Source organism: Nerophis ophidion, linkage group LG09 (assembly GCF_033978795.1).
Source record: "Nerophis ophidion isolate RoL-2023_Sa linkage group LG09, RoL_Noph_v1.0, whole genome shotgun sequence".
NCBI classification, from domain to species: domain Eukaryota; kingdom Metazoa; phylum Chordata; class Actinopteri; order Syngnathiformes; family Syngnathidae; genus Nerophis; species Nerophis ophidion.
In genome coordinates this window covers 3,130,870-3,156,663 of record NC_084619.1, presented here as the reverse complement: position 1 = coordinate 3,156,663, position 25,794 = coordinate 3,130,870, and the positions used below count along the sequence as shown (strand labels likewise).

General features: G+C 40.6%; 1 protein-coding gene across 5 annotated transcripts in view; it reads left to right on the top strand.

Annotated features, from left to right (window-relative positions):
* The window catches only part of LOC133558905 (myoferlin-like), a 124,977-nt gene that overhangs the window by 20,842 nt on the left and 78,341 nt on the right, over window positions 1-25,794 (top strand). For 4 of the 5 annotated variants that reach the window (XM_061910053.1, XM_061910051.1, XM_061910052.1 and 1 more), the window contains exons 4-14: window positions 2,176-2,284; window positions 2,378-2,453; window positions 5,718-5,884; window positions 10,774-10,902; window positions 11,631-11,693; window positions 13,642-13,692; window positions 15,691-15,721; window positions 15,836-15,951; window positions 24,365-24,491; window positions 25,479-25,582; window positions 25,662-25,730. In XM_061910053.1, coding sequence (XP_061766037.1) covers window positions 2,176-2,284; window positions 2,378-2,453; window positions 5,718-5,884; window positions 10,774-10,902; window positions 11,631-11,693; window positions 13,642-13,692; window positions 15,691-15,721; window positions 15,836-15,951; window positions 24,365-24,491; window positions 25,479-25,582; window positions 25,662-25,730 — 1,042 coding nt within the window. Of the gene's footprint in view, window positions 1-2,175; window positions 2,285-2,377; window positions 2,454-5,717; window positions 5,885-10,773; window positions 10,903-11,630; window positions 11,694-13,641; window positions 13,693-15,690; window positions 15,722-15,835; window positions 15,952-18,352; window positions 18,372-18,439; window positions 18,505-24,364; window positions 24,492-25,478; window positions 25,583-25,661; window positions 25,731-25,794 lie in introns of those variants that run through there. The other variant, XM_061910055.1, reaches the window with a different exon arrangement.

The following is a 25,794-nucleotide window of genomic DNA, read 5'->3' as shown; positions in this document are numbered from 1 at the left end:
GCTAAGTAATTCACAAGCAAATTGTCGAACAGTTTTAGAACATTTCTCAACGAGCTATTGCAAGGGATTTTACCATCTACGGTCCGTAAAATCATTAAAAGGTTCAGAGAATCTGGAGAAATCACTGCACGTAAGCGATGATATTACGGACCTTTTGATCCCTCAGGCGGTACTACATCAAAAACCGACATCAGTGTGTAAAGGATATCACCACACAGGCTCAGGATCACTTCATAAAACCACTGTCAGAAACTACAGTTGGTCGCTACATCTGTAAGTGCAAGTTAGAACTCTACTATGCAAAGCCAAACCCATTTATAGAATAGAATAGAATAGAATAGAATAGAATAGAATAGAATAGAATGAACTTTATTGTCATTATATTTGCATATAACGAGATTAAAGACTCCAACTTAAGGTGCGGTAGTGGGAACAAATATGGGGTGAAATAAATGACATAAGAGGTAAAAAGGAAAAACTAACAATTGAAATAAACAGACTACTTTCCAATAAAAATAATAAGCAATCCTGTACAATATACAAAACACTATAGAACTACAAAATACAAAATACTGTACAATGTACAGAACAAGACAAGAGTACCGAAATACATTTATCAACAATATCCTGAAACAGTGTGTGAATGTGAGTGTGAATGTTGTCTGTCTATCTGTGTTGGCCCTGCGATGAGGTGGCAACTTGTCCAGGGTGTACCCTGCCTTCCGCCCGATTGTAGCTGAGATAGGCACCAGCGCCCCCCCCGCGACCCCAAAAGGGAATAAGCGGTAGAAAATGGATGGATGGATCCTGAAACACCGCCGGCTTGGCTGGGCCTGAGCTCACCTAAGATAGACTGATGCAAAGTGGAAAAGTGTTCTGTGGTCTGACGAGTCCTCATTTCAAATTATATTTGGAAACAGAGGACGTGGTGTCCTCCATAACAAAGAAAAAGATAACCATTCGGATTGTTATAGGCGCAAAGTTCAAAAGCCAGCATGTGTGATGGTATGGGGGTGTATTAGTGCCCAAGGCATGGGTAACTTACACATCTGTGAAGGCACCATTAATGCTGAAAGGTCCATACAGGTTTTGGAGCAACATATGTTGTCATCCAAGCAACGTTATCATGGACGCCCCTGCTTATTTCAGTAAGACAAGTGTTACAATAGCGTGGCTTCATAAAAAAAAAGTGCGGGTACTTTCCTGGCCCGCCTGCAGTCCAGACCTGTCTCCCATGGAAAATGTGTGGCGCATTATGAAGCGTAAAATATGAAAGGGTAGACTGTTGAAGGACTGAAGCTCTACATAAAACAAGAATGGGAAATAATTCCACTTTCAAAGCTTCAACAATTAGTTTCCTCAGTTCCCAAACGTTTATTGAGTGTTGTTAAAAGAAAATGTGATGTAACACAGTGGTGAACATGCCCTTTCCCAACTACTTTGGCACGTGTTGCAGCCATGAAATTCTAAGTTAATTATTATTTGCCAAAAAAAATGAAGTTTATGAGTTTGAACACCAAATATGTTGTCTTTGTAGTGCATTCAACTGAATATGGTTGGAAAGGATTTGCAAATCATTGTATTCCTTTTATATTTATATTTAGCACAATTTCCCAACTCATGTGGAAACGGGGTTTGCATTTATCTGATGTGCATGATATGACATTACAGTATAAGGAAAATCTAACTTCTTTTTAGCCAATCTGTCAGGAAAAGACTGATTATAAATATGACTATTCCTATTTTCATGGGACTGCCATAACCCAGCCCCCTCCTCTCTAAATTTGGCGGCGTGGACACAGAACGCCACATGCCTGTGGTGTGGGATAATTCTTACCATCTCTGTTCTTTCTCCTTTCTGTCAACTTTGGGTCACTTTTCTTAGTGTTTTTTTGTCACAGAAATGAGCAAATCATGTAGGAATATATTTTGTGATTCATTCTGCATATTTTGCAATCCTTTTGTGGTTAAAAAACAGGCATGATGGCCGTGGTGAAGAAGTGGAATGGGGAAGTATAAAACAATTCCCTAAGCGTAGCAACGGGCAAACACACTGACCAGTTTCTTTCCGTACTGACATTCAGCGATGACCTTTGCCTTTCCCAGAAGTTTGTGCAAATCAAAACACCAGTTTAGCAATTTTAATAAGTTTGTCATTTCTGAATCGCCTTTCAGGTTCATTGGCTCTGCAAAAGTCTCTTTAAGAGTCTTGGCTGAGGGTCAAGTGAGGTCCCTGCCGTCCAAAAATGTGCCCTTGAGCAATGAGAAGCAGCAGCCTATTGGGGTAAAAGGACATAACAAAGTTACTAAAATGATTATAATGTCTTCTAAATGTTGAATTGACAGTAAATCTTTATATTTGAATATCTTTTTTTAGGCCAGTATTAGTTTGCTGATTGGGTATGAACCACCTGGGGACGAGGCTGATGGAGACTTGACCCAAGTGGATAACGGTAAGAAGATGAAATATTCAAAGGTGCAGTTTGCAGGAGCTGTCCGTATTAATTTAAAAGTAAAGGCAGGTGCATGAACATACCAATCCATTATTTATGAGTTCAAATGTATTAACATTTTCAGACATTGTGTTTTTAAAAACAATGGAAATTAAAGCTGCAAGCAGCGTTGGTCGGGCCCGCCTTTGGCTGCTGCCGCCGAGACTCAAGCCCTGGTCTTAGTCAGACCTACATAGAAGTTTTTTATTCATGTCTCTACGACATTCATAACAGAAGTTACAAGCAGTTTTGTCTGTGTTTTTTCTTAGGGGGCGCTAGAGCGCACTTTTGATTTTTGGGATTTGGTTTTTTATTAGATGGCAATTTTCGCCAGTCCTAATGTGTGTGTAAAATTTGGTGAGTTTTGAAGCATGTTAAGGGGGTGAAATTACAGATCGTTTTGTCTGGATGTTGTTGATAAATGGCTTTCGCTTTGCAAAGTAGTGCTTTAACTTGCACCTTGAAGCATTTCAAGGGGGTCAAATTACAGCTCAAAGAAGAAAAAATTACATTTTTTAGGAAAATTTGCGCAGGTTTTTTTAATGGTGCGTAAAATCCAAACCGATAACTTTTAATTAGAAGGGTTCAAACTCTCTTCTGTGCAAGTTTGAAGCTGAAACGACAAACATGCTCAGAGGAGATAACGTTTGAAAAAGGTGACGGGTGTTTACAAAACTTTTATTTTGAAGGGGTAATTTTTAACTTCCTGTAGATTTTTGCTGAAGGATGTTGATCATTAAAATGGAGGTCTAAGTGAGACCTACATTTACCTAAGTGGACCTAAGTGAGTGAGGGAAGAATGGATCGTGAGATCGACAGGCGGATCGGTGCGGCGTCTTCAGTAATGCGGACGTTGTACCGATCCGTTGTGGTGAAGAAGGAGCTGAGCCGGAAGGCAAAGCTCTCAATTTACCGGTCAATCTACGTTCCCATCCTCACCTATGGTCATGAGCTTTGGGTCATGACCGAAAGGATAAGATCACGGGTACAAGCGGCCCAAATGAGTTTCCAGGTCTCTCCCTTAGAGATAGGGTGAGAAGCTCTGCCATCCGGGAGGAACTCAAAGTAAAGCCGCTGCTCCTCCACATGGAGAGGAGCCAGATGAGGTGGTTCGGGCATCTGGTCAGGATGCCACCCGAACGCCTCCCTAGGGAGGTGTTTAGGGCACGTCCAACCGGTAGGAGGCCACGGGGAAGACCTAGGACACGTTGGGAAGACTATGTCTCCCGGCTGGCCTGGGAACGCCTCGGGATCCCCCGGGAAGAGCTAGACGAAGTGGCTGGAGAGAGGGAAGTCTGGGCTTCCCTGCTTAGGCTGCTGCCCCCGCGACCCGACCTCGGATAAGCGGAAGAAGATGGATGGATGGAGACTACTATCCAATAAAAATAATAAGCAATCCTGTACAATATACAAAATGCTGTACAATATACAGAACAAGACAAGTGTACCGAAGTAATAAATAACAATCAGTGTCGGACGTATTGCACTCCAAGGGTAGTATTGCACAGTAGGCTATTAGGACAGGATATAATGTGTTTAATTTTCATGAAAGGATTTTTCAAACTCATTGCACTTTGATGTAAAAACGAGTTGTATTGGAAGTAAAAATGGAAGTTTTGTTAATCTGTTTACAGTAGCAAAAAGCACACGAAAGTTGTCACTACAGTTTGTGAGGATTTCAGAAAAATATGTTCTGCCCAAAGTCTGGTTGAACACACTTATCTTCTCTTGTAAATCTCATATTGAGCTTGGAGCTTTGAAATGCGGCATTTCCTTTGGGCTCTGCGACACTCCCTTTTCTGTGCACAGACCGGGTTTTCATTTCTTAATGGTGCCTTTTGCCCACAATGGCGATGGTATCCAAAACATGCAATACACTTGATATATGATCATCAACATTAGATATATGATCAACATATACATCAACATTAGATATATGATCATCAACATTAGATATATGATCATCAACATTAGATATATGATCATCAACATTAGATGTATGATCATCAACATTAGAATACAGGCCCTTTTTAAACCTAATCCTTTCTAGAAACAGTGTCTGTATGCTGTCATTTAGAAGTCTTCCCTGAACAACCGCAGAAATGTTAAAGAAAACAGAACAATATTCTGATAAAGCAGCATCAACAACATTGATGTTTGAGATAGCGAGACCCCTAGTAATGATCAAAACAAGAATGTGGCCTTTCCTATGGGGGGCCTTGTTTAAATGCTGAGCTAGACCAAACATTTCAAGGACAGTTCTTGAGTGTGTCTGTCATTGTCTAAATCCACATGCACATTAAGGTCCCTCGACCAAACAGTCAAAATAAGTGCACACAGCTGAAAGTAATTCCGTAAAATCAGCAATAATCAATCAATCAATCAATCAATGTTTATTTATATAGCCCCAAATCACAAATGTCTCAAAGGACTGCACAAATCATTACGACTACAACATCCTCGGAAGAACCCACAAAAGGGCAAGGAAAACTCACACCCAGTGGGCAGGGAGAATTCACATCCAGTGGGACGCCAGTGACAATGCTGACTATGAGAAACCTTGGAGAGGACCTCAGATGTGGGCAACCCCCCCCTCTAGGGGACCGAAAGCAATGGATGTCGAGCGGGTCTAACATGATACTGTGAAAGTTCAATCCATAGTGGCTCCAACACAGCCGCGAGAGTTCAGTTCAAGCGGATCCAAGACAGCAGCGAGAGTCCCGTCCACAGGAAACCATCTCAAGCGGAGGCGGATCAGCAGCGTAAAGATGTCCCCAACCGATACACAGGCGAGCGGTCCATCCTGGGTCTCGACTCTGGACAGCCAGTACTTCATCCATGGTCATCGGACCGGACCCCCTCCACAAGGGAGGGGGGGACATAGGAGAAAGAAAAGAAGCGGCAGATCAACTGGTCTAAAAAGGAGGTCTCCTACTATATTTACCAGTGTAAGTGTAGAATTAAAGCAAAACAATCCATCCAATCAAACACACTGACTTCATAATTGGCAAAAACATGTATGGTACATCAACAAGCACACTGTATGATACAACAATTGCCAGATGCCAGGTAGAATACATTGTGGCGGTCAATTCCAATGCTTTCCAACATTTGTTTTGTCTTTATTTAAGTGTAGACCTTTTTGACTGAGAGTGAATTTTGCTGCATTGTTTGTAGTATGGCTGTCAATGATGTTTTGTAATGTAGCCTCCCTTTGGACTACAGGAGCCTACGAGGAAGGTGACGGAGGGGATGCTGATGCGGAGACGGGGGATCATGGAAGCCCAGCAGGTCCGGGCTCACCAAAACAGCTTGGGAAAGCGTGCCACAAGTCGTTCCGTGTCAACCGCAAGAGGCACAGAGCCTTGGCTAATAAGGCCCAGGATTTCCAGGTATTGTGTTGGACTTGAGTGAGCGCTGGACTTGAATCACATTCACAAGTTTTAATTAAGGGTGGAAATTCATACTGTGAATCAGCTGAAGAACAGCAAGAGACACTGAAGGCTTGGAAGATAACATTTACTCTGTACATTAGTTTTGAAAGGCATACTTGCCAACCTTGAGACCTCCCATTTCGGGAGGTGGGGGGGCGTGTTCGGGGGCGGGGTTGGGGGCGGGGCGTGGTTAAGAGGGGAGGAGTATATTTACAGTTGTGTGCAGTTGTGCACTGCACTCTCTAAAAGCCGTAGATCAGGGGGGCCCACACTTTTTCTGCAGGCGAGCTACTTTTCAATTGACCAACTCGAGGGGATCTACCTCATTTATATATATCATTTATATTTATTTATTTATGAAAGAGACATTTTTGTAAACAAGTTAAATGTGTTTAATGATAATACAAGCATGTGTAACACATATAGATGTCTTTCTTTCACAAAGACAAGAATATAAGTTGGTGTATTACCTGATTCTGATGACTTGCATTGATTGGAATCAGACAGTAATGATGATAACGCCCACATTTTCAAATGGAGGAGAAAAAAAGTGGTCCTTTCTGTACAATACCACATGAAAGTGGTTGGTTTTTGGCATCTAATTCATCCAGCTTCCATACACTTTACAAGAAAAACATTGGCGGCAAATTCCATAGCTTGCTTGATTGACATTCACGGCACCCGAGGGTCTTGTGAGATGACGCTGGCTGCTGCCAGTTCATTATTATGAAAAAATGACAGAGAGGAAGGCGAGAAACACTTTTTATTTCAACAGACTTTCGCGCCGTCCCTTCCGTCAAAACTCTAAAGGCCGACTGCACATTTCCTATCTTCACAATAAAAGCCCTGCTTCATGCTGCCTGCGCTAACAAAATAAGAGTCTCAGAAAGCTGGCGTGCACAAGTGATGTGCACGCCAGCTTTCTGAGGGATCGCTTGTGCACGCCAGTTTTCCGAGACTCTGTATTTAGACTGGATGGGAAGACACAACAGAGCAAGACGCAGCCAAGTGGTCAACAACGAGGCCTGTGACCAAAGGGTTCAAATCCCTTGGCGTTATTTTGACGACTTGCACATTCTAATGAGAGCCGTGCAAAGAGTATACACACGAAGTGCATGTCGAAATCAAGTAGTGTGTATTAAGTACAATACCTACAGTATAAACACAACTCAACAAAAGACAAGACCGGCACATTTCCACATTATGGCAAAGACTACTCCCTGTCAGAGTTAGTTTGTGACGAACCCCAAGATGCAGAGATGGAGGCAGGCATGGAGTGAGAAAACATGATTTAATTGAAATACTAGAAGAAAACCGAACAAAAAGGTACAAACAAAAAGTGCGCATGAAGCGGATAACCAACTAAGAAAGCTAGCATGGGAGCTAGAAAATAAAAGGAGCTTAGCCTGGAAGCGAGCAAAAACAAATAGGGCTTAGCATGGAAGCTAGCATAAACAGAACCGGTAACAGAAGTTGTTACGTGTTGTATAAAGACAAATTGGAAGCAGAGAACAAAAAACAGTAAGCTAAAAACATCTAACAAAAATATAGCTTACCGCTACGCTGCAAAGATACGACACGACATGTAGCAACGACAAGAGCGACATGTGGCAACGACAATAATCCAGCCCTGACTGGAGGACAAAAGCAGCTACAAATAGGAGCGGGCTGATTGACACCAGGTGTGGCCAGGTGCCAATCAGCCGCAGCTGGGAGGACACAGCACTCAGCGAGAAAGACAGGAAACAGACAAAATAAGAGCGCTGACAGGAACTAAAGACAGGAAATACTACACACACACACACAGAGGAAAAACTCAAACACAAACTGTCAGGGGTAAGCCTGACAATTGGACTATAACTTAATAAAAAGGGCGGCTGGCACAAAACACTTTGGTTGAATCTTTACCATACATGGAGACATTCACTGAAGTTAAATTTTGGAGAAAAAAGTCAGAAATTCGGCAAATTCCAAACAGCTGTTTTGGAGGACGTATGAACGATCAGTGCATATTTTACAAGATTGTTTTATAAATCTCCACCTTGCCTACATGGTTTGATTTACATTTTTCGGGACTTTTGCAGATCCCAAATAAACAAAAACAGGCAGGAATAGTGGTTTTGCGTTATAGATCCCTTTTTAATTTCCAAATTAGTTTTTCCACCTGGCAGTGACGTCACGACTTAACCAAACGGCAAAACCCCGCGAACAGAGGCATGCAAAACTGCGTGCAAACTCACGGCAAAATGCACAAACTTAATTAACGGTGTTGCAAAAAAGATCAGGTAGAAAAATACATAATGTTGGATATAGAGAACATACAAACCCTTTTTTTATTGAATTGAAAATACAGAAATTCCACCACATAGTGAATTTGCAAACAGCTAAAATGATGTACAACGCAAACTATAACATGCTAACAACAATTGTTCTCAACAGAAGAGGAAATATATAATCTTAGAGAAAAATGTAATTTAAAACATTTGTACGCACGTACAACATTTTAAGACCTTCAGTATATCAGTATGTGGACTTAAAAGTGTCTTGGCTGGGTGAGCAGGTGTCGGACACCTCAGTCACCTTGGATGTATCCTCGCTCATCCATGCAGACTGGACACTGGCCGAGAGTGGAGTCGGCTGTCTTGGTTGCTTTGTTGGGTCTGCTCCTGTCTCTGGCCATGCTCCCTCTACTCCAGCAGACGATTGCGTGGAACACTGCAGAGGCCACCACAGTGTATATGTTTCTTTTACTTTTTATTCATAGCTGTATGTAGAAGTGTCTGGTTGTATCTGCTGCTTTAATGTCTTCCCTCTTACATGTGTACTATGGCTATGAGTTGTTTTTTTCCCTTGACCTCAGTCTGCACCCCCTTTCCAGGGCCCAGGCTAAGATCGATTTTTATTTTTATTTTATTTTTATTTTCTATTTTTTTCTCCCATCCCCCCCGCCCCCCCTGTTAAACTGTATCTCATCTTTTTTGTAAGGGGCGCTGGAAGCCAGCAGACCCGTTTAGCAATCCTGTTCTGTCTCCCTGTAATGTTTGTCTGATCTTGAATGGGATTGTGCTGAAAATTTTAATTTTCCTGACGGAATAAATAATGTACTATCTAATCCATCTAATCTAATCTAAATTTTGGAATGGATTAAGCAAATAAATCAAGCAATGTACTAATATGATCCATTTCAAGAGACTCTTGAAATGTTTATAAAGTACAAAGAAGAAACATTTTAAACATTCTGAATGTATTCTATCCAACTATTCATTTTCTAGATAATCTTATTTATCTCACCATATGAAATATAACTGACTTCACAAATTATTATTTATGTATTTTCAATGTTATTAGTTATGGAGTAAAGTGTGATTAAATTGAGGACAGGAAGTGAACAAAAGTTTTAGCAACTGCTATGTAAAGGAAAAATGGGTAGGATTAAATAAGGTCTGCTTCTTCTTACTCCTTTTCGAACATGTTGAATAGAGGAACTGGAAATTGTGATGTAACATGTTGTATGCACGCATGTTCCAAATAAACACAAACTCAACTCAACTCAGTTCATGATTTGTCACTTAATCATTGTTTAGCACAAGTATCCAGTATGGAAACAACATTTAAAGGGGAACATTATCACAATTTCAAAAGGGTTAAAAACAATAAAAATCAGTTCCCAGTGGCTTGTTGTATTTTTTGAAGTTTTTTTCAAAATTTTACCGGTCTTGGAATATCCCTAAATAAAGCTTTAAAGTGCCTTATTTTCGCTCTCTGCGAAGACACTGGCCATTTCCCTGTGACGTCACACAGTGCTGCCAATGTAAACAAACAATGGGAATACCACAGCAAGATATAGCGACATTAGCTCGGATTCAAACTCGGATTTCAGCGACTTAAGCGATTCAACAGATTACGCATGTATTGAAACAGATGGTTGGAGTATGAAAATATTGAAGAAACTGAAGCTATTGAGCAAATAGCTATTGACGCTATTCATAGCCATAGCATGGCCGCATAGCTGCGTTAGCATCGCCGGTAAAATGTGCGGACCAAACCATCAGGACTTTCGCATCTTTTGACACTGGAGCAACTTAAATCCGTCGATTGGTAAGTGTTTGTTTCGCATTAAATGTGGGTGGAAGGAGACGTAATATAGTTGCAAATGCATCTACAGGTTATCCATACATCTCTGTGCCATGTCTGCTTTAGCACCGCCGGTAAATAGCATATTAGCATCGATTAGCTGGCAGTCAACATCAACAAAACTCACCTTTGTGATTTCGTTGACTTAATGGTTGCAAATGCATCTGCAGGTTATCCATACATCTCTGTGCCATGTCTGTCTTAGCATCGCCGGTCAAATGTGGAGACACTCTGGCACATTCAATGGGGGTCTGGCGGCAGACACTTTGGCATCTTGGGGCCAGTGGTGCAACTTGAATCCCTCCCTGTTAGTGTTGTTACACCCTCCGACAACACACCCACGAGGCATGATGTCTCCAAGGTTCCAAAAAATAGTCGAAAAAACGGAAAATAACAGAGCTGAGACCCGGTGTTTGTAATGTGTTGAAAATGAAAATGGTGGCTGTGTTACCTCGGCGACGTCACATTCTGACGTCATCGCCTCCAGCGCGATAAACAGAAAGGCGTTTAATTCGCCAAAATTCACCCATTTAGAGTTTGGAAATCGGTTAAAAAAATAGATGGTCTTTTTTCTGCACCATCAAGGTATATATTGACGCTTACATAGGTCTGCTGATAATGTTCCCCTTTAAAAGTCAGAAAATATTAAATTCATCATAGGTCCCTTAGAACTAACAAAAAAGTTCCCTAAATTTGCTGCTTCTGCTTTCTAGATTCGCGTGCGAGTCATCGAGGCTCGACAGCTGCCTGGCAACAACATCAAGCCTGTGGTGAAGGTGAACTTGTGCGGCCAGACCCACAGAACCCGAATACGGAATGGAAATAACCCATACTTTGACGAGGTATTGAGTCAATGTATAGCCTTTACGTGTCATTTGATGTGTAGACTTTTATTTTGCTCGTCTGTTTTTAACATCCTCCTTGTCTTCTTCACTTGGTCAGCTTCAATAACCCCTCTCTTCTTCTGAGGTATCTGTCGACTCCAATGTTTTATCCTCTGTGTCAGGTTCAAACTCTGATGACATCTGTTAAACAAGAAAAGAGGCAAAGAATCAAACAGAGACAGAATTAAATTTGGACTCAATCTTGAGGAGAGACATGGCCACTGTACTCTCTATACAGTCCTGCACCACGCTCTACCAAAAGATTGTACTCCTTCCTGCCCACTGCTGCTTCCTGAGGGAAGTGGGTCGTAAACAGCTTGGCCTTCGGTTACCGAACAGTTCGAAAAGAGTTCGTCAAATAGTTCAAAAAGAGTCCCCATAAATTATCTCAGAGAGAGTTCCATAAAATAGTTCAAAAAGAGTTCGTAAAATACGTTCCACTGGAAGTTGGGCAGATCCTGCCATCTGTCCGCTTTGAAGTCCCAGTGGAGTTTTACGAGCCTTCTTCTTGGTTGGTTTCAAAGACAGCCTTTTGTCTTCTTGTCAGGAACACAATGTCATACAAAGTTTTTTGTGATCATTTAGAAACAATTATTCTAACTCTTGTGTGCTCAGTTCATCTCACAGGCTTTTTTTCCGCATTTCAAAATGTAAAAGTTGTGATTAACTTGTTTTCTCTCCTTCAGATGTTTTTCTACAATGTTAACATGCTCCCTTCAGAGCTGTTCGACGAGAGCATTGGTCTGAGGGTGTGTACTTTTAATATTACCGTATTTTTCGGACTATAAGGTGCACTTGAAATCCTTTCATTTTCTCAAAAATCGACAGCGCGCCTTATAACCCGACGCGACTAATGTACGGCATAATTCTGGTTGTGCTTACCCACCTCAAAGCATTTTTATTTGGTATATGGGGTTATGATAAGTGTGACCAGTAGATGGCAGTCATACATAAGAGATATCTGTTGACTGCAATATGATGGCAGTAAACAACATCCAAACTTTAAATGTTCCATTGAGAATATAGAACATTACACACGGCACTCAAAAATCTGTCAAAATGTTTGAGTACGACTTTGGTAAGTTATGAAGTTGCACCGCTTGATGAATTGTTGAAGCATTACGGCAGGGGTGTCCAAACTTTTTCCACCGAGGGCCACACACGGAAAAATTTAAGCACGCGGGGGCCATTTTGATATTTTTCATTTTCAAACCATAACAAAATATATGGATTTTTGTTCTATCCTTGCGGCTCCTGGGGAGCATAGAGGGTCTCAGTCACTAAAATGTTAAAAATAAGTCAAATTATTATAATCTTTTTATTTATTTAATGCTTACAGTAAATCTCTATATCAACTTGAGGTTGATATAAAGTAAAACAAATAAGGTTTTATGCCTTTTCTGTCAAAGACAGCTTTGTTTTTTATAGTAAAACTGAAATATGCAGTATATAGATAGATAGTACTTTATTGATTCCTTCAGGAGAGTTCCTTTCTAAAGATCAATAATGCAGGACACCATAGATTTTACTTATTTAATATTTTTGAGTAATCACAGTGAAAAGTTAAATAAAATCCTACTAAATATATTTGAGATCCGAAAGGTTCCCCACTCATAAAGTGATGCATTTTTATTATTTGTTTTGTACTTTTAACTCTTAAATTTCAAGATCAACTTCCGATATATCCGTCGATTTTAAGTTTGAACTATTATTTTGTTTGTTTTATGCTCTTTTGTCCAAACTTTAAAGTTTTTATATGGCAACCATAAAACATATGCATTAATTTTTCCACATAAAACATTTTAAAGTGATATTTTTTAAGTAATAATTCATTTTTTTTTGTCCTTTTTTTTTTTTTGAGCAATGGAAAAAAAGAAAATAAAGACAAAAGGGGAAAAAAACTGCCTGCATGGCAGCTTTGTGTCAACTTTGCCACTTTTTCTCTTTAGATTTCACCTCATTCCACTTTTTTGAAAAAATTTTTTTTAACATTTTTGCAATTCTATCAATTTTGCAATTTTTGCAGAATGTGTGGCGGGCTGGTAACAGATTTTCTGCGGGCCGCAAATGGCCCCCGGGCCGCACTTTGGACACCCCTGCATTACGGCTACCGTAGTCCGACATACTGTGCTTCAACATAGGAGTATTATTATGGTGTGTGTGTGTGTGTGTGTGTGTGTGTGTATAAGAACCCCAAATCGTCACCTATTAGCAGACATTTATCTGATGTTTTGTTTCACATTATTCTTCAAAACCAACTTTTTTTACCTTCAGAATCAGAATTTTTATTTTTATTGCCATTGTTTGAGAACGGGTTCACAAACTAGGAATTTGACTTGGTGCGATCCTGCAACATGAAACACATATAAGACAGAATAGAACAACATGAGCTGTAACTGAGCTATCAGATCTTGTTATTGTTCATGTACCTGATGGCCGAGGGGAAAAAACTGATCAGGTGGCGGGAGGTGTGGATCTGGATGGACCGTAGTCCCCTTGGGATCTGCGTAAGTCCTGAAAATTTGTGCACGTCCGCCATTGTAGTCCGTGGCAACACCGTAGTCGAAAGCCCTGAATAGACCCGCTCATCGGCGGTGCGTCTTTTAATCCGGTGCGCCCTATGGTCCGATAAATACAGTATATATTGCATGTTTAGGAAATTCTAACTTAATTACACACTGCTTTTTCTTTGTAAAGGTTTATGACTCCTTCTCCCTCAGAGCTGACAGCCTAATGGGAGAGTTTAAGGTGAAGCCATGCGACTCATTTTAAAGGGGAACATTATCGCAATTTCTGAATGGTTAAAACCAATAAAAATCAGTCCCCAGTGGCTTATTTTATTTTTCGAAGTTTTTCTCAAAATTTTACCCATCACGCAATATCCCGAAAAACGGCTTCAAAGTGCCTGATTTACACCATCGCTATATCCACCCGTCTGTTCACTGCGTAAAGGCACCAGAAACAAACATGGCGGATGGCACAGAAAGGTATAGTGATAGTAGCTCGGATTCAGACTCGGATTTCAGCGCCGTAAGCGATTCGACAGATTATGCATGTATTGAAACGGATGGTTGGAGTGTGTTGGTAGGTGACCAAAACGAAATTAAAGAAGAAACAGAAGCTTTTGAGCCATATCACGACAGACAGCGGCACGGGAGGAAGCGCGGACGAATTCGCCGATCGCCTTCTAACCAACGATTGGTATGTGTTTGTTTGGCATTAAATGTGGGTGGAGGGAAAGGCTGGATGCAAATATAGCTACAAATGAGGCATAATGATGCAATATGTACATACAGCTAGCCTAAATAGCATGTTAGCATCGATTAGCTTTCAGTCATGCCGTGACCAAATATGTCTGATTAGCACACTCCACATAAGTCAATAACATCAACAAAAATCACCTTTGTGATTTCGTTGACTTTATTGTTGGAAATGCATCTGCTTTGAGTGTCGCAGGATATCCACACATTCTTGCCATCTCTGTCGTAGCATAGCTGTCGTCGGTAAAGTGTGCGGAACAAACGAGGGACTTTCGCATCTTTTGACCGCTGTTGCAACTTGAATCCGTCCCTGTTAGTGTTGTTACACCCTCCGACAACACACCCACGAGGCATGATGTCTACTAGGTACTGGAAAACAGTCGAAAAAACGGAGAATAACAGCTGATTTGACTTGGTTTGTGTAATGTGTTTGAGAAAATGGCGAGTCGCTTCACGATGTGACGTCACGGGTGAAAGGTCATCGCTCCGACAGGCGAACATTTGAAAGGCGTTTTAATCGCCAAATTCACCCTTTTAGAGTTCGGAAATGGGTTAAAAAAAACACATGGTCTTTTTTCTGCAACATCAAGGTATATATCAGGGGTAGGGAACCTATGGCTCTAGAGCCAGATGTGGCTCTTTTGATGACTGCATCTGGCTCTCCGATAAATCTGAGCTGACATTGCTTAACACGATAAGTAATGAATAATTCCACTTGTAATAAGTGTTAAAAATAATGTTCAAACCATAAAATATTCTCATGCATTTTTATTCCATCCATCCGTTTACTACCGCACCTGTTCAAGAAGTTGCGTTAAGAAGTTATTTATTTATTGTTGGTTAGTGTGGGGCTTGTCCTCCTGGGGGTTCTTCAGACCACCAAGCACCGACATGAGAACCTGTTTCAGGGTTACAATATTGTTTTATTTTTCAATAAGTCTCTCAGTTGCTTTCCAGCAATTGTATTTTTCTCTTTCGTTCTCGCTCGCGCTCTGGCTCCAGCCCCAACCCCGTCTCTCCTCCTGGCTTCTGGTTATAACAGAGCGACAGGTGATTAGATAACAAGGCTCAGGTGGGCCATCTACGCAGCTCTCGCTGATTTTGAAGCCGGTCCTGGCACACCCTAGTTCGCTGCAGGCCCGCGGGCCACGCTCCCTCCACAGTTAGCTTCAGAATAGCAATGTTATTACAAAGAATAAGAGACTTATTATACTCTAGAAATGTTGGTCTTACTTAAAAATGCACGCGTTTAGTTGTGTTCAGCGTTAAAAAAAATATTATACGGCTCTTACGGAAATACATTTTAAAATATTTGGATTTTTGGCTCTCTCAGCCAAAAAGGTTCCCGACCCCTGTTATATATCGACGCTTACATAAGTCTGCTGATAATGTTCCCCTTTAAGGAATTGTGTTCATTTTATTTATCATCCATTTATTTGATGCTCGCTTTTTAAATCAGTAACTTATTGTTTCTTTTCTTCCACAGTTAGATGTTGGCTACATCTTCGATGAACCTGGTCAGTTTTTTGCATATACTGTACACTACAGTACCAGATTTTTCAGTTTTTATGCAAATGCAGTGAGTGCAATTCAGGGTGGAGTCTTTGACTTGAATAGTACTCTGTGTTCAGGTCACGGCATTATGAGGAAGTGGCTCCTGCTGAGCGATCTGGATGACTCCAGCTCTGGTGCCAAAGGTTACCTGAAAGTCAGCATTATTGTCGTGGCGACTGGGGAAGAGCCGCCGGTGGGTGTACTCCTTCAGCACATTAACGCTTCCACCTTAGCTGGGCTATTGGGCTCCATTTTTCTAGCGGCCGCATTTCCTGAAAGCTCGTAACCGGGAGGGTTACTAATTTTCTTATTTCTGAAAACCAGCATCCTATGTTGTGGCCATTAGTTCTTTGTCGACTTATTTTGCCAATGGTTTGGTGCAAGTTCTTCTAAAAACCCCGTTTCCATATGAGTTGGGAAATTGTGTTAGATGTAAATATAAACAGAATACAATGATTGGCAAATCCTTTTCAAGCCATATTCAGTTGAATATGCTACAAAGACAACATATTTGATGTTCAAACTGAAATATATATATATTTTTTGTGCAAATAATCATTAACTTTAGAATTTGATGCCATATCTATCCATCTATCTATCTATCTATCTATCTATCCATCTATCCATCCATCCATCTATCTATCTATCTATCTATCTATCTATCTATCTGTCTGTCTGTCCGTCCGTCCGTCCGTCCGTCCGTCCGTCCGTCCGTCCGTCCGTCCGTCCGTCCGTCCGTCCGTCCGTCCGTCCGTCCGTCCGTCCGCCCGCCCGCCCGCCCGCCCGCCCGCCCGCCCGCCCGCCCGCCCGCCCGCCCGCCCGCCCGCCCGCCCGTCCGTCCGTCCGTCCGTCCGTCCGTCCGTCCGTCCGTCCGTCCGTCCGTCCGTCCGTCCGTCCATCCATCCATCCATCCATCCATCCATCCATCCATCCATCCATCCATCCATCCATCCATCCATCCATCTATCTATCTATCTATCTATCTATCTATCTATCTATCTATCTATCTATCTATCTATCTATCTATCTATCTATCTATCTATCTATCTACTGGAAGTACAAGTGCCGTTCGGTCTCCTGGTCTTCCATACCGTTTTTACCCAGACGGATAACTCATTCATCACTGCAAGCAACGTTTGTACGTTTTTACAATATAACTACATCGATTTGATCTTCCCAAACCGTCCAGTGTGATGTCCGTAGGAGGGTTTTAATGCATATTTGTACTTGCTATCATAATGTAATCAAGCTAGCGTCATTAGCATTAGCAAATTTGATGGATTGATTGAAAGTTTTATTAGTAGATTGCACAGTACAGTACATATTCCGTACAATTGACCACAAAATGGTAACACCCGAATAAGTTTTTCAACTTGTTTAAGTCGGGGTCCAGGTTAATCAATTCATGGTATGCTAACAGTGCCTGTATTCATATAATTATCCTGACAACGGCATGCTGTTTGTATTGCTCCAGTTTCACAAATTCACCAAAATGTCACGTGGAGTTATTGAGTCTGTTTCGCTGACTGGGGAGCTAGCTTCCGCAGCTGGTGGGTCTATGACGATGACTTCTGTTTTGTTTGGTCAGCCGTTTTACTGCCTTGTCACAGACACCGTTAGGAACAGTTTTAGAACAACATTTCTCAACCAGCTATTGCAAGGAATTTAGGGATTTTACCATCTACGGTCCGTAAAATTATCAAAAGGTTCAGGGAATCTGGAGTAATCCTGCACGTAAACGATGATATTACGGACCTTTGATCCTTCAGGCGGTACTACGTAAAGAAACCGACATCTGTGTGTAAAGGATATCACCACATGGGCTCAGGAACACTTCATAAAACCACTGTCAGTAACTACAAGTGGTCGCTAATTCTATAAGTGCAAGTTAAAACTCTACTATGCAAAGCCAAGCCATTTATCAACAACACCCTGAAACGTCGCCGGCTTCGCTTGGCCCGAGCTCAGCTAAGATGGACTGATGCAAAGTGGAAAAGTGTTCTGTGGTCTGATGAGTCCAAATTTCAAATTGTTTTTTTGGAAACGGTGAACGTCGTGTCCTCCGGACCAAAGAGGAAAAGAACCATCAGGACTGTGTAAGGTCCAAAGTTGAAAAGCCAGCATCTGTGATGGTGTGGGGGTGTATTAGTGCCCAAGGCATGGGTAACTTACACATCTGGGAATGCACCATTAATGCTGAAAGGTGCATACAAGTTTTGGAGCAACATATGTTGCCATCCAAGCATCGTTATAATGGACGACCTTGTGTAACCTGGGTGACAAAACCCCATTAAATATCCTCATTTAAATATCCTTTTAAAACCCCATTGAATATTCTTTATAATTAAATATTCCTATTTAAATAATTGTATTTAAATATCCTCTCAAAACCCCACTGAATATTATTTCTAATTAAATATCATTCTATTTAAATAATCTATCAAATCCCAATTAAATATCCTATTTATTTTCGTGTCTTTGCGTGCGTCATTACGTCACGTGGTCACATGACCGCGTGCGTCATTGCGTCACGTGGTCACGTGACCTATCGCGGGAAGCATAAAATCCAGTAGTGGGCTGCTTCCAGGAAGTGCGAGAAGGACGTTGCTGCAGGTATGTGACTCGCTTTTGACGCTAATTACTAACCAAGCTTTTAACTGAAATGTGATGTCGAACTGCAGGAGCCAACTACTGAAGCCGTGGTCGTCGTGCGAGAGTGTTTAAGTGGGATTTATCTGCGGAATTGGTGAGTTGCATCTGTGTAGCTTAGCCGCTACATTCATTTTGAATGGAGCTGTTAGCATCTGCTTATATGTCTGTTTCTTTGAATATAGTCAACTAAATGAAACGTTTCTTTGAATATAGTCAACTGAATGAAACGTTTCTTTGAATTTAGTCAACTGAATGAAACGTTTCTTTGAATATAGTCAACTGGATGAAACGTTTCTTTGAATATAGTCAACTGGATGAAACGTTTCTTTGAATATAGTCAACTGGATGAAACGTTTCTTTGAATATAGTCAACTGGATGAAACGTTTCTTTGAATATAGTCAACTGGATGAAACGTTTCTTTGAATATAGTCAACTGGATGAAACGTTTCTTTGAATATAGTCAACTGGATGAAACGTTTCTTTGAATATAGTCAACTGGATGAAACGTTTCTTTGAATATAGTCAACTGGATGAAACGTTTCTTTGAATATAGTCAACTGGATGAAACGTTTCTTTGAATATAGTCAACTGGATGAAACGTTTCTTTGAATATAGTCAACTGGATGAAACGTTTCTTTGAATATAGTCAACTGGATGAAACGTTTCTTTGAATATAGTCAACTGAATGAAACGTTTCTTTGAATATAGTCAACTGAATGAAACGTTTCTTTGAATATAGTCAACTGAATGAAACGTTTCTTTGAATATAGTCAACTGAATGAAACGTTTCTTTGAATATAGTCAACTGAATGAAACGTTTCTTTGAATATAGTCAACTGGATGAAACGTTTCTTTGAATATAGTCAACTGGATGAAACGTTTCTTTGAATATAGTCAACTGAATGAAACGTTTCTTTGAATATAGTCAACTGGATGAAACGTTTCTTTGAATATAGTCAACTAAATGAAACGTTTCTTTGAATATAGTCAACTAAATGAAACGTTTCTTTGAATATAGTCAACTGGATGAAACGTTTCTTTGAATATAGTCAACTGGATGAAACGTTTCTTTGAATATAGTCAACTGGATGAAACGTTTCTTTGAATATAGTCAACTGAATGAAACGTTTCTTTGAATATAGTCAACTGGATGAAACGTTTCTTTGAATATAGTCAACTGGATGAAACGTTTCTTTGAATATAGTCAACTGGATGAAACGTTGTTTCTTTGAATATAGTCAACTGAATGAAACGTTTCTTTGAATATAGTCAACTGGATGAAACGTTTCTTTGAATATAGTCAACTGGATGAAACGTTTCTTTGAATATAGTCAACTGGATGAAACGTTGTTTCTTTGAATATAGTCAACTGAATGAAACGTTGTTTCTTTGAATATAGTCAACTGGATGAAACGTTGTTTCTTTGAATATAGTCAACTGAATGAAACGTTTCTTTGAATATAGTCAACTGGATGAAACGTTGTTTCTTTGAATATAGTCAACTGGATGAAACGTTGTTTCTTTGAATATAGTCAACTGGATGAAACGTTGTTTCTTTGAATATAGTCAACTGGATGAAACGTTGTTTCTTTGAATATAGTCAACTGGATGAAACGTTGTTTCTTTGAATATAGTCAACTGGATGAAACGTTGTTTCTTTGAACATAGTCAACTGGATGAAACGTTGTTTCTTTGAACATAGTCAACTGGATGAAACGTTGTTTCTTTGAACATAGTCAACTGGATGAAACGTTGTTTCTTTGAACATAGTCAACTGGATGAAACGTTGTTTCTTTGAACATAGTCAACTGGATGAAACGTTGTTTCTTTGAACATAGTCAACTGGATGAAACGTTGTTTCTTTGAACATAGTCAACTGGATGAAACGTTGTTTCTTTGAACATAGTCAACTGGATGAAACGTTGTTTCTTTGAACATAGTCAACTGGATGAAACGTTGTTTCTTTGAATATAGTCAACTGGATGAAACGTTGTTTCTTTGAATATAGTCAACTGGATGAAACGTTGTTTCTTTGAATATAGTCAACTGGATGAAACGTTGTTTCTTTGAATATAGTCAACTGGATGAAACGTTGTTTCTTTGAATGTAGTCAACTGGATGAAACGTTGTTTCTTTGAATATAGTCAACTGGATGAAACGTTGTTTCTTTGAATATAGTCAACTGGATGAAACGTTGTTTCTTTGAATATAGTCAACTGGATGAAACGTTGTTTCTTTGAATATAGTCAACTGGATGAAACGTTGTTTCTTTGAATATAGTCAACTGGATGAAACGTTGTTTCTTTGAATATAGTCAACTGGATGAAACGTTGTTTCTTTGATTATAGTCAACTGGATGAAACGTTTCTTTGAATATAGTCAACTGGATGAAACGTTTCTTTGAATATAGTCAACTGGATGAAACGTTTCTTTGAATATAGTCAACTGGATGAAACTTGAGCACTCTCAACAATTGTCTGATTTGTTTCTGTGTTGTGTTAATTGTTTGATGCTTGTCAATGCTATGCATCCAATGCATTTTATGATGTAGTCCAGTCAACCACTGTCTGCTATGCACTTTATTTGTGGTTGCAATTGGTAGATTTTGATATTAGAGAATTAATATTTTGATACAAAAATTATATTATTTATTCTAATTGGATTCATGAATTATTGTACAATATTAAGAAATATGCTTGCTATTTGAATACAGTAGTATTATTTAGTATTTAGTATCTGAATGTATTTTGTGTTGACTTGGAGAAGGCATTGGACCGTGTCCCTCGGGAAGTCCTGTGGGGATTGTTCAGAGAGTATGGGGTATCGGACTGTCTTATTGTGGCGGTCCACTCCCTGTATGATCAGTGCCAGAGCTTGGTCCGCAATGCTGGCAGTAAGTCGAACACATTTCCAGTGAGGGTTGGACCCCGCCAAGGCTGTCCTTTGTCACCGATTCTGTTCATAACTTTTATGGACAGAATTTCTAAGCGCAGTCAAGGCGTTGAGGGGTTCCGGTTTGGTGGCCGCGGGACTAGGTCTCTGCTTTTTGCAGACGATGTGGTCCTGATGGTTTCATCTGACCGGGATCTTCAGCTCTCACTGGATCGGTTCGCAGCCGAGTGTGAAGCGGCCGGAATGAGAATCAGCACCTCCAAGTCCGAGTCCATGGTTCTCGCCCGGAAAAGGGTGGAGTGCCATCTCCGGGTTGGGGTGGAGACCCTGCCCTAAGTGGAGGAGTTCAAGTACCTAGGAGTCTTGTTCACGAGTGAGGGAAGAGTGGATCGTGAGATCGACAGGCGGATCGGTGCGGCGTCTTCAGTAATGCGGACGTTGTACCGATCCGTTGTGGTGAAGAAGGAGCTGAGCCGGAAAGCAAAGCTCTCAATTTACCGGTCGATCTACGTTCCCATCCTCACCTATGGTCATGAGCTTTGGATCATGACCGAAAGGATAAGATCACGGGTACAAGCGGCCCAAATGAGTTTCCAGGTCTCTCCCTTAGAGATAGGGTGAGAAGCTCTGCCATCCGGGAGGAACTCAAAGTAAAGCCGCTGCTCCTCCACATGGAGAGGAGCCAGATGAGGTGGTTCGGGCATCTGGTCAGTAAGACACCCGAACGCCTCCCTAGGGAGGTGTTTAGGGCACGTCCAACCGGTAGGAGGCCACGGGGAAGACCCAGGACACGTTGGGAAGACTATGTCTCCCGGCTGGCCTGGGAACGCCTCGGGATCCCCAGGGAAGAGCTAGACGAAGTGGCTGGGGAAAGGGAAGTCTGGGCTTTCCTGCTTAGGGTGCTGCCCCCGCGACCGACCTCGGATAAGCGGAAGAAGATGGATGGATGGATGGATGGATGGATGGATGGATGTAGTTTGTGTGCGCGCACTGAAAAATTGCCTGGTCCTGCCCTTGTTGTACAGGCCATGTTGGATGGCGAGCTAGAGCCTGAACTAGAGTCTGAAGCTTGAACCAAACCAAACCGAACTGAATCCCCCCAACCGAGCCGGGCGGGTAGGAGGCTCCTCAGCAGCCGCTCTGTTTTTTCCCTTTGGTTTTTCATAACGCAACAAGTTCATTTCTGTCATTTGGTTTCCTTATTGAGCTTATTTTGGGGGTGGGAAGGTTAATTTATCAACCATTTTCTTCCGGTTGTCCCTTTCTGGGTCGCGGGGGGTGCTGGATTTAAACTAATATACAATACAGGCCAAAAGTTTGGACACACCTACTCATTTCAATGTGTTTCTTTATTTACAGGACTAAAAAAAAAATAGAAGATTAAGATAAAATAAAAAAAAAAATCGGTCTTAGCCTGGGCCCTGGAGAGGAGGTGCAGACTGAGGCCGAGGGGAAAAAAATAAAAATAAAAAAAAATAAAAATTAAACTACTAAAATAACGATTAAAAAACAATAATAATAATTGGGTTGATTTAAATTTATTTTTTTTTTATCCATTTTTGTTTTTATTAAAAACGTTTCATATCTATTATTGCATTTTCCGATTTTCAAATAAATTTTGATGTAAAACAATTTAAATTTTTAGTTGTATTAGTCTATTTTTTATTCTCTTAGTCAGTATGTGACATTTTTTTTCCTTTAAACAGTTTGCCATATATTTTGTTATGTTTATTACAAAACAGAAAAGGAATTTTAAACACACTGAATGGTTTTAATGTGTATATACAAGACCGAAAACTGGTGAAGTTGGCACGTTGTGTAATTTGTAAATAAAAACAGAATACAATGATTTGCAAATCCTTTTCATCTTATATTCAATTGAATAGACTTCAAGGACAAGCAAGATATTTGAATGTTCGAACTGAAAACAAATATTTTTTTTGCAAATAATCATTAACTTACAATTTAATGGCAGCAACACATTGCAAAAAAGTTGACACGTGCGTTTTTACCACTGTGTTACATGGCCTTTCCTTTTAACAACATTCAGTTAACGTTTTGGAACTGAGGAAACTAATTTCTGAAGCTTTTCAGGTGGAATTATTTCCCATTCTTGCTTGATGTACAGCTTAAGTTCTTCAACAGTCCGGGGTCTCCGTTGTATTTTACCCCAAACGGGACAAACGGTAGGAAATGTATGGATGGATATTGCACTACACATTTTCATTGGGAGACAGGTCTGGACTACAGGCTGGCCAGTCTAGTACCCGCACTCTTTTACTACGAAGCCACGCTGTTGTAGCACATCGCTTGGCATTGTCTTGCTGAAATAAGCAGGAGCGTCCATGATGACATTGCTTGGATGGCAACATATGTTGCTCCAAAACTTGTATGCACCTTTCAGTATTAATGGTGCATTCCCAGATCTGTAAGTTACCCATACAGTGAGCACTAATACACCCCCTTACCATCACAAATGCTGGCTTTTGAACTTTGCGGTCCAGATGGTTCTTTTCGTCTTTGTTCCAGAGAACATAACGCCCACAGTCTCCAAAATCAATTGGAAATGTGGACTCGTCAGACCACAGAACACTTTTCCACTTTGCATCAATCCATTTTAGATAATCTCTGGCCCAGCAAAGCCGGTGGCTTTTCTGGGTGTTGTTGATAAATGGCTTCCACTTTGCATAGTAGAGTTTTACCTCGCACTTACAGATGTAGTAACAAACTGTAGCTATTGACAGTGTTTTTGTTTGTTTGTGAAGTGTTCCTGAGCCCATGTGGTGATTTCCTTTACACACCGATGTCGCTTTTTGATGCAGTACCGCCTGAGGGATCGAAGGTCACAGGAATTAAATGTTACGCGCAGTAATTTCTCCAGATCCTTTGAACCTTTTGATGATATTACAGACCTTTGATGGTGAAATCCCTAAATTCCTTGCAATAGCTCGTTGAGAAATGTTGTTCTTAAACTGTTGGACAATTTGCTCACGCATTTGTTCACAAAGTGAAAACTGTATTGATGATTACTGAATAAAAAGTTGATTTGTTGCACCTGCAGACCGAGAGGAGAGACCTGAGTGAAGAACATGATGACATCGAGAGTAACCTTTTGGTGCCGGCTGGAGTCACAATGCGATGGGCCACACTCAGCCTCAAAGTGTACCGTGCGGAAGATATGCCGCAAAGTATATGACCCAAAAAATTGTAAAAGTTGAATATTTACAGTGGGGCAAAAAAGGAATTTAGTCAGCCAGCGATTGTGCAAGTTCTCCCACTTAAAATGATGACAGAGGTCTGTAATTTTCATCATTGGTACACTTCAACTGTGAGAGACAGAATGTGGGGAAAAAATCCAGGAATTCACATTGTAGGAATTTTAAAGAATTGATTTGTATAAATTATGGTGGAAAATAAGTATTTGGTCAAGCATTCAAAGCTCTCACTGATGGAAGGAGGTTTTGGCTCCAAATCTCACGATACATGGCCCCATTCATTCTTTCCTTAACACGGATCAATCGTCCTGTCCCCTTAGCAGAAAAGCAGCCCCAAAGCATGATGTTTCCACCCCCATGCTTCACAGTAGGTATGGTGTTCTTGGGATGCAACTCAGTATTCTTCTTCCTCCAAACACGACCAGTTGAGTTTATACCAAGATGGATACTTGGATGATACAGCAGAGGATTGGGAGAATGTCATGTGGTCAGATGAAACCAAAATATAACTTTTGGTATAAACTCAACTCGTCGTGTTTGGATGAAGAAGAATACTGAGTTGCATCCCAAGAACACCATACCTACTGTGAAGCATGGGGGTGGAAACATCATGCTTTGGGGCTGTTTTTCTGCTAAGGGGACAGGACGATTGATCCGTGTTAAGGAAAGAATGAATGGGGCCATGTATCGTGAGATTTTGAGCCAAAACCTCCTTCCATCAGTGAGAGCTTTGAATGCTTGACCAAATACTTATTTTCCACCATCATTTACAAATAAATTCTTTAAAATTCCTGGATTTTTCCACATTCTGTCTCTCACAGTTGAAGTGTACCTATGATGAAAATGACAGACCTCTGTCATCATTTTAAGTGGGAGAACTTGCACAATCGCTGGCTGACTAAATACTTTTTTGCCCCACTGTATTAGTATTGTAGTAAAAAAAAAAATCCTATTTTGCAGTGGATGATGCATTTGTGCAGACGGTAAAGCATGTCTTTGGTGGTGATGGGGACAGGAAAAACTTAGTGGATCCATATATGGAGGTCAGCTTTGCTGGGAAAAAGGTACGTCACAATTGGGTTGACTTCAGATATGTTTTTAGTTCTCACTTTGACTGTCTTTTTTTTTTTTTTTTTTTTTCAGCTGTGCACCAAAGTCATAGAGAGAAATGCAAATCCCGAATGGAATCAAATCATCCACCTCCAAGCCAAGGTACAAAAATGCATTAATGTGGCTCCAAATACATTGGGGCAAAAAAGTATTTAGTCAGCCAGCG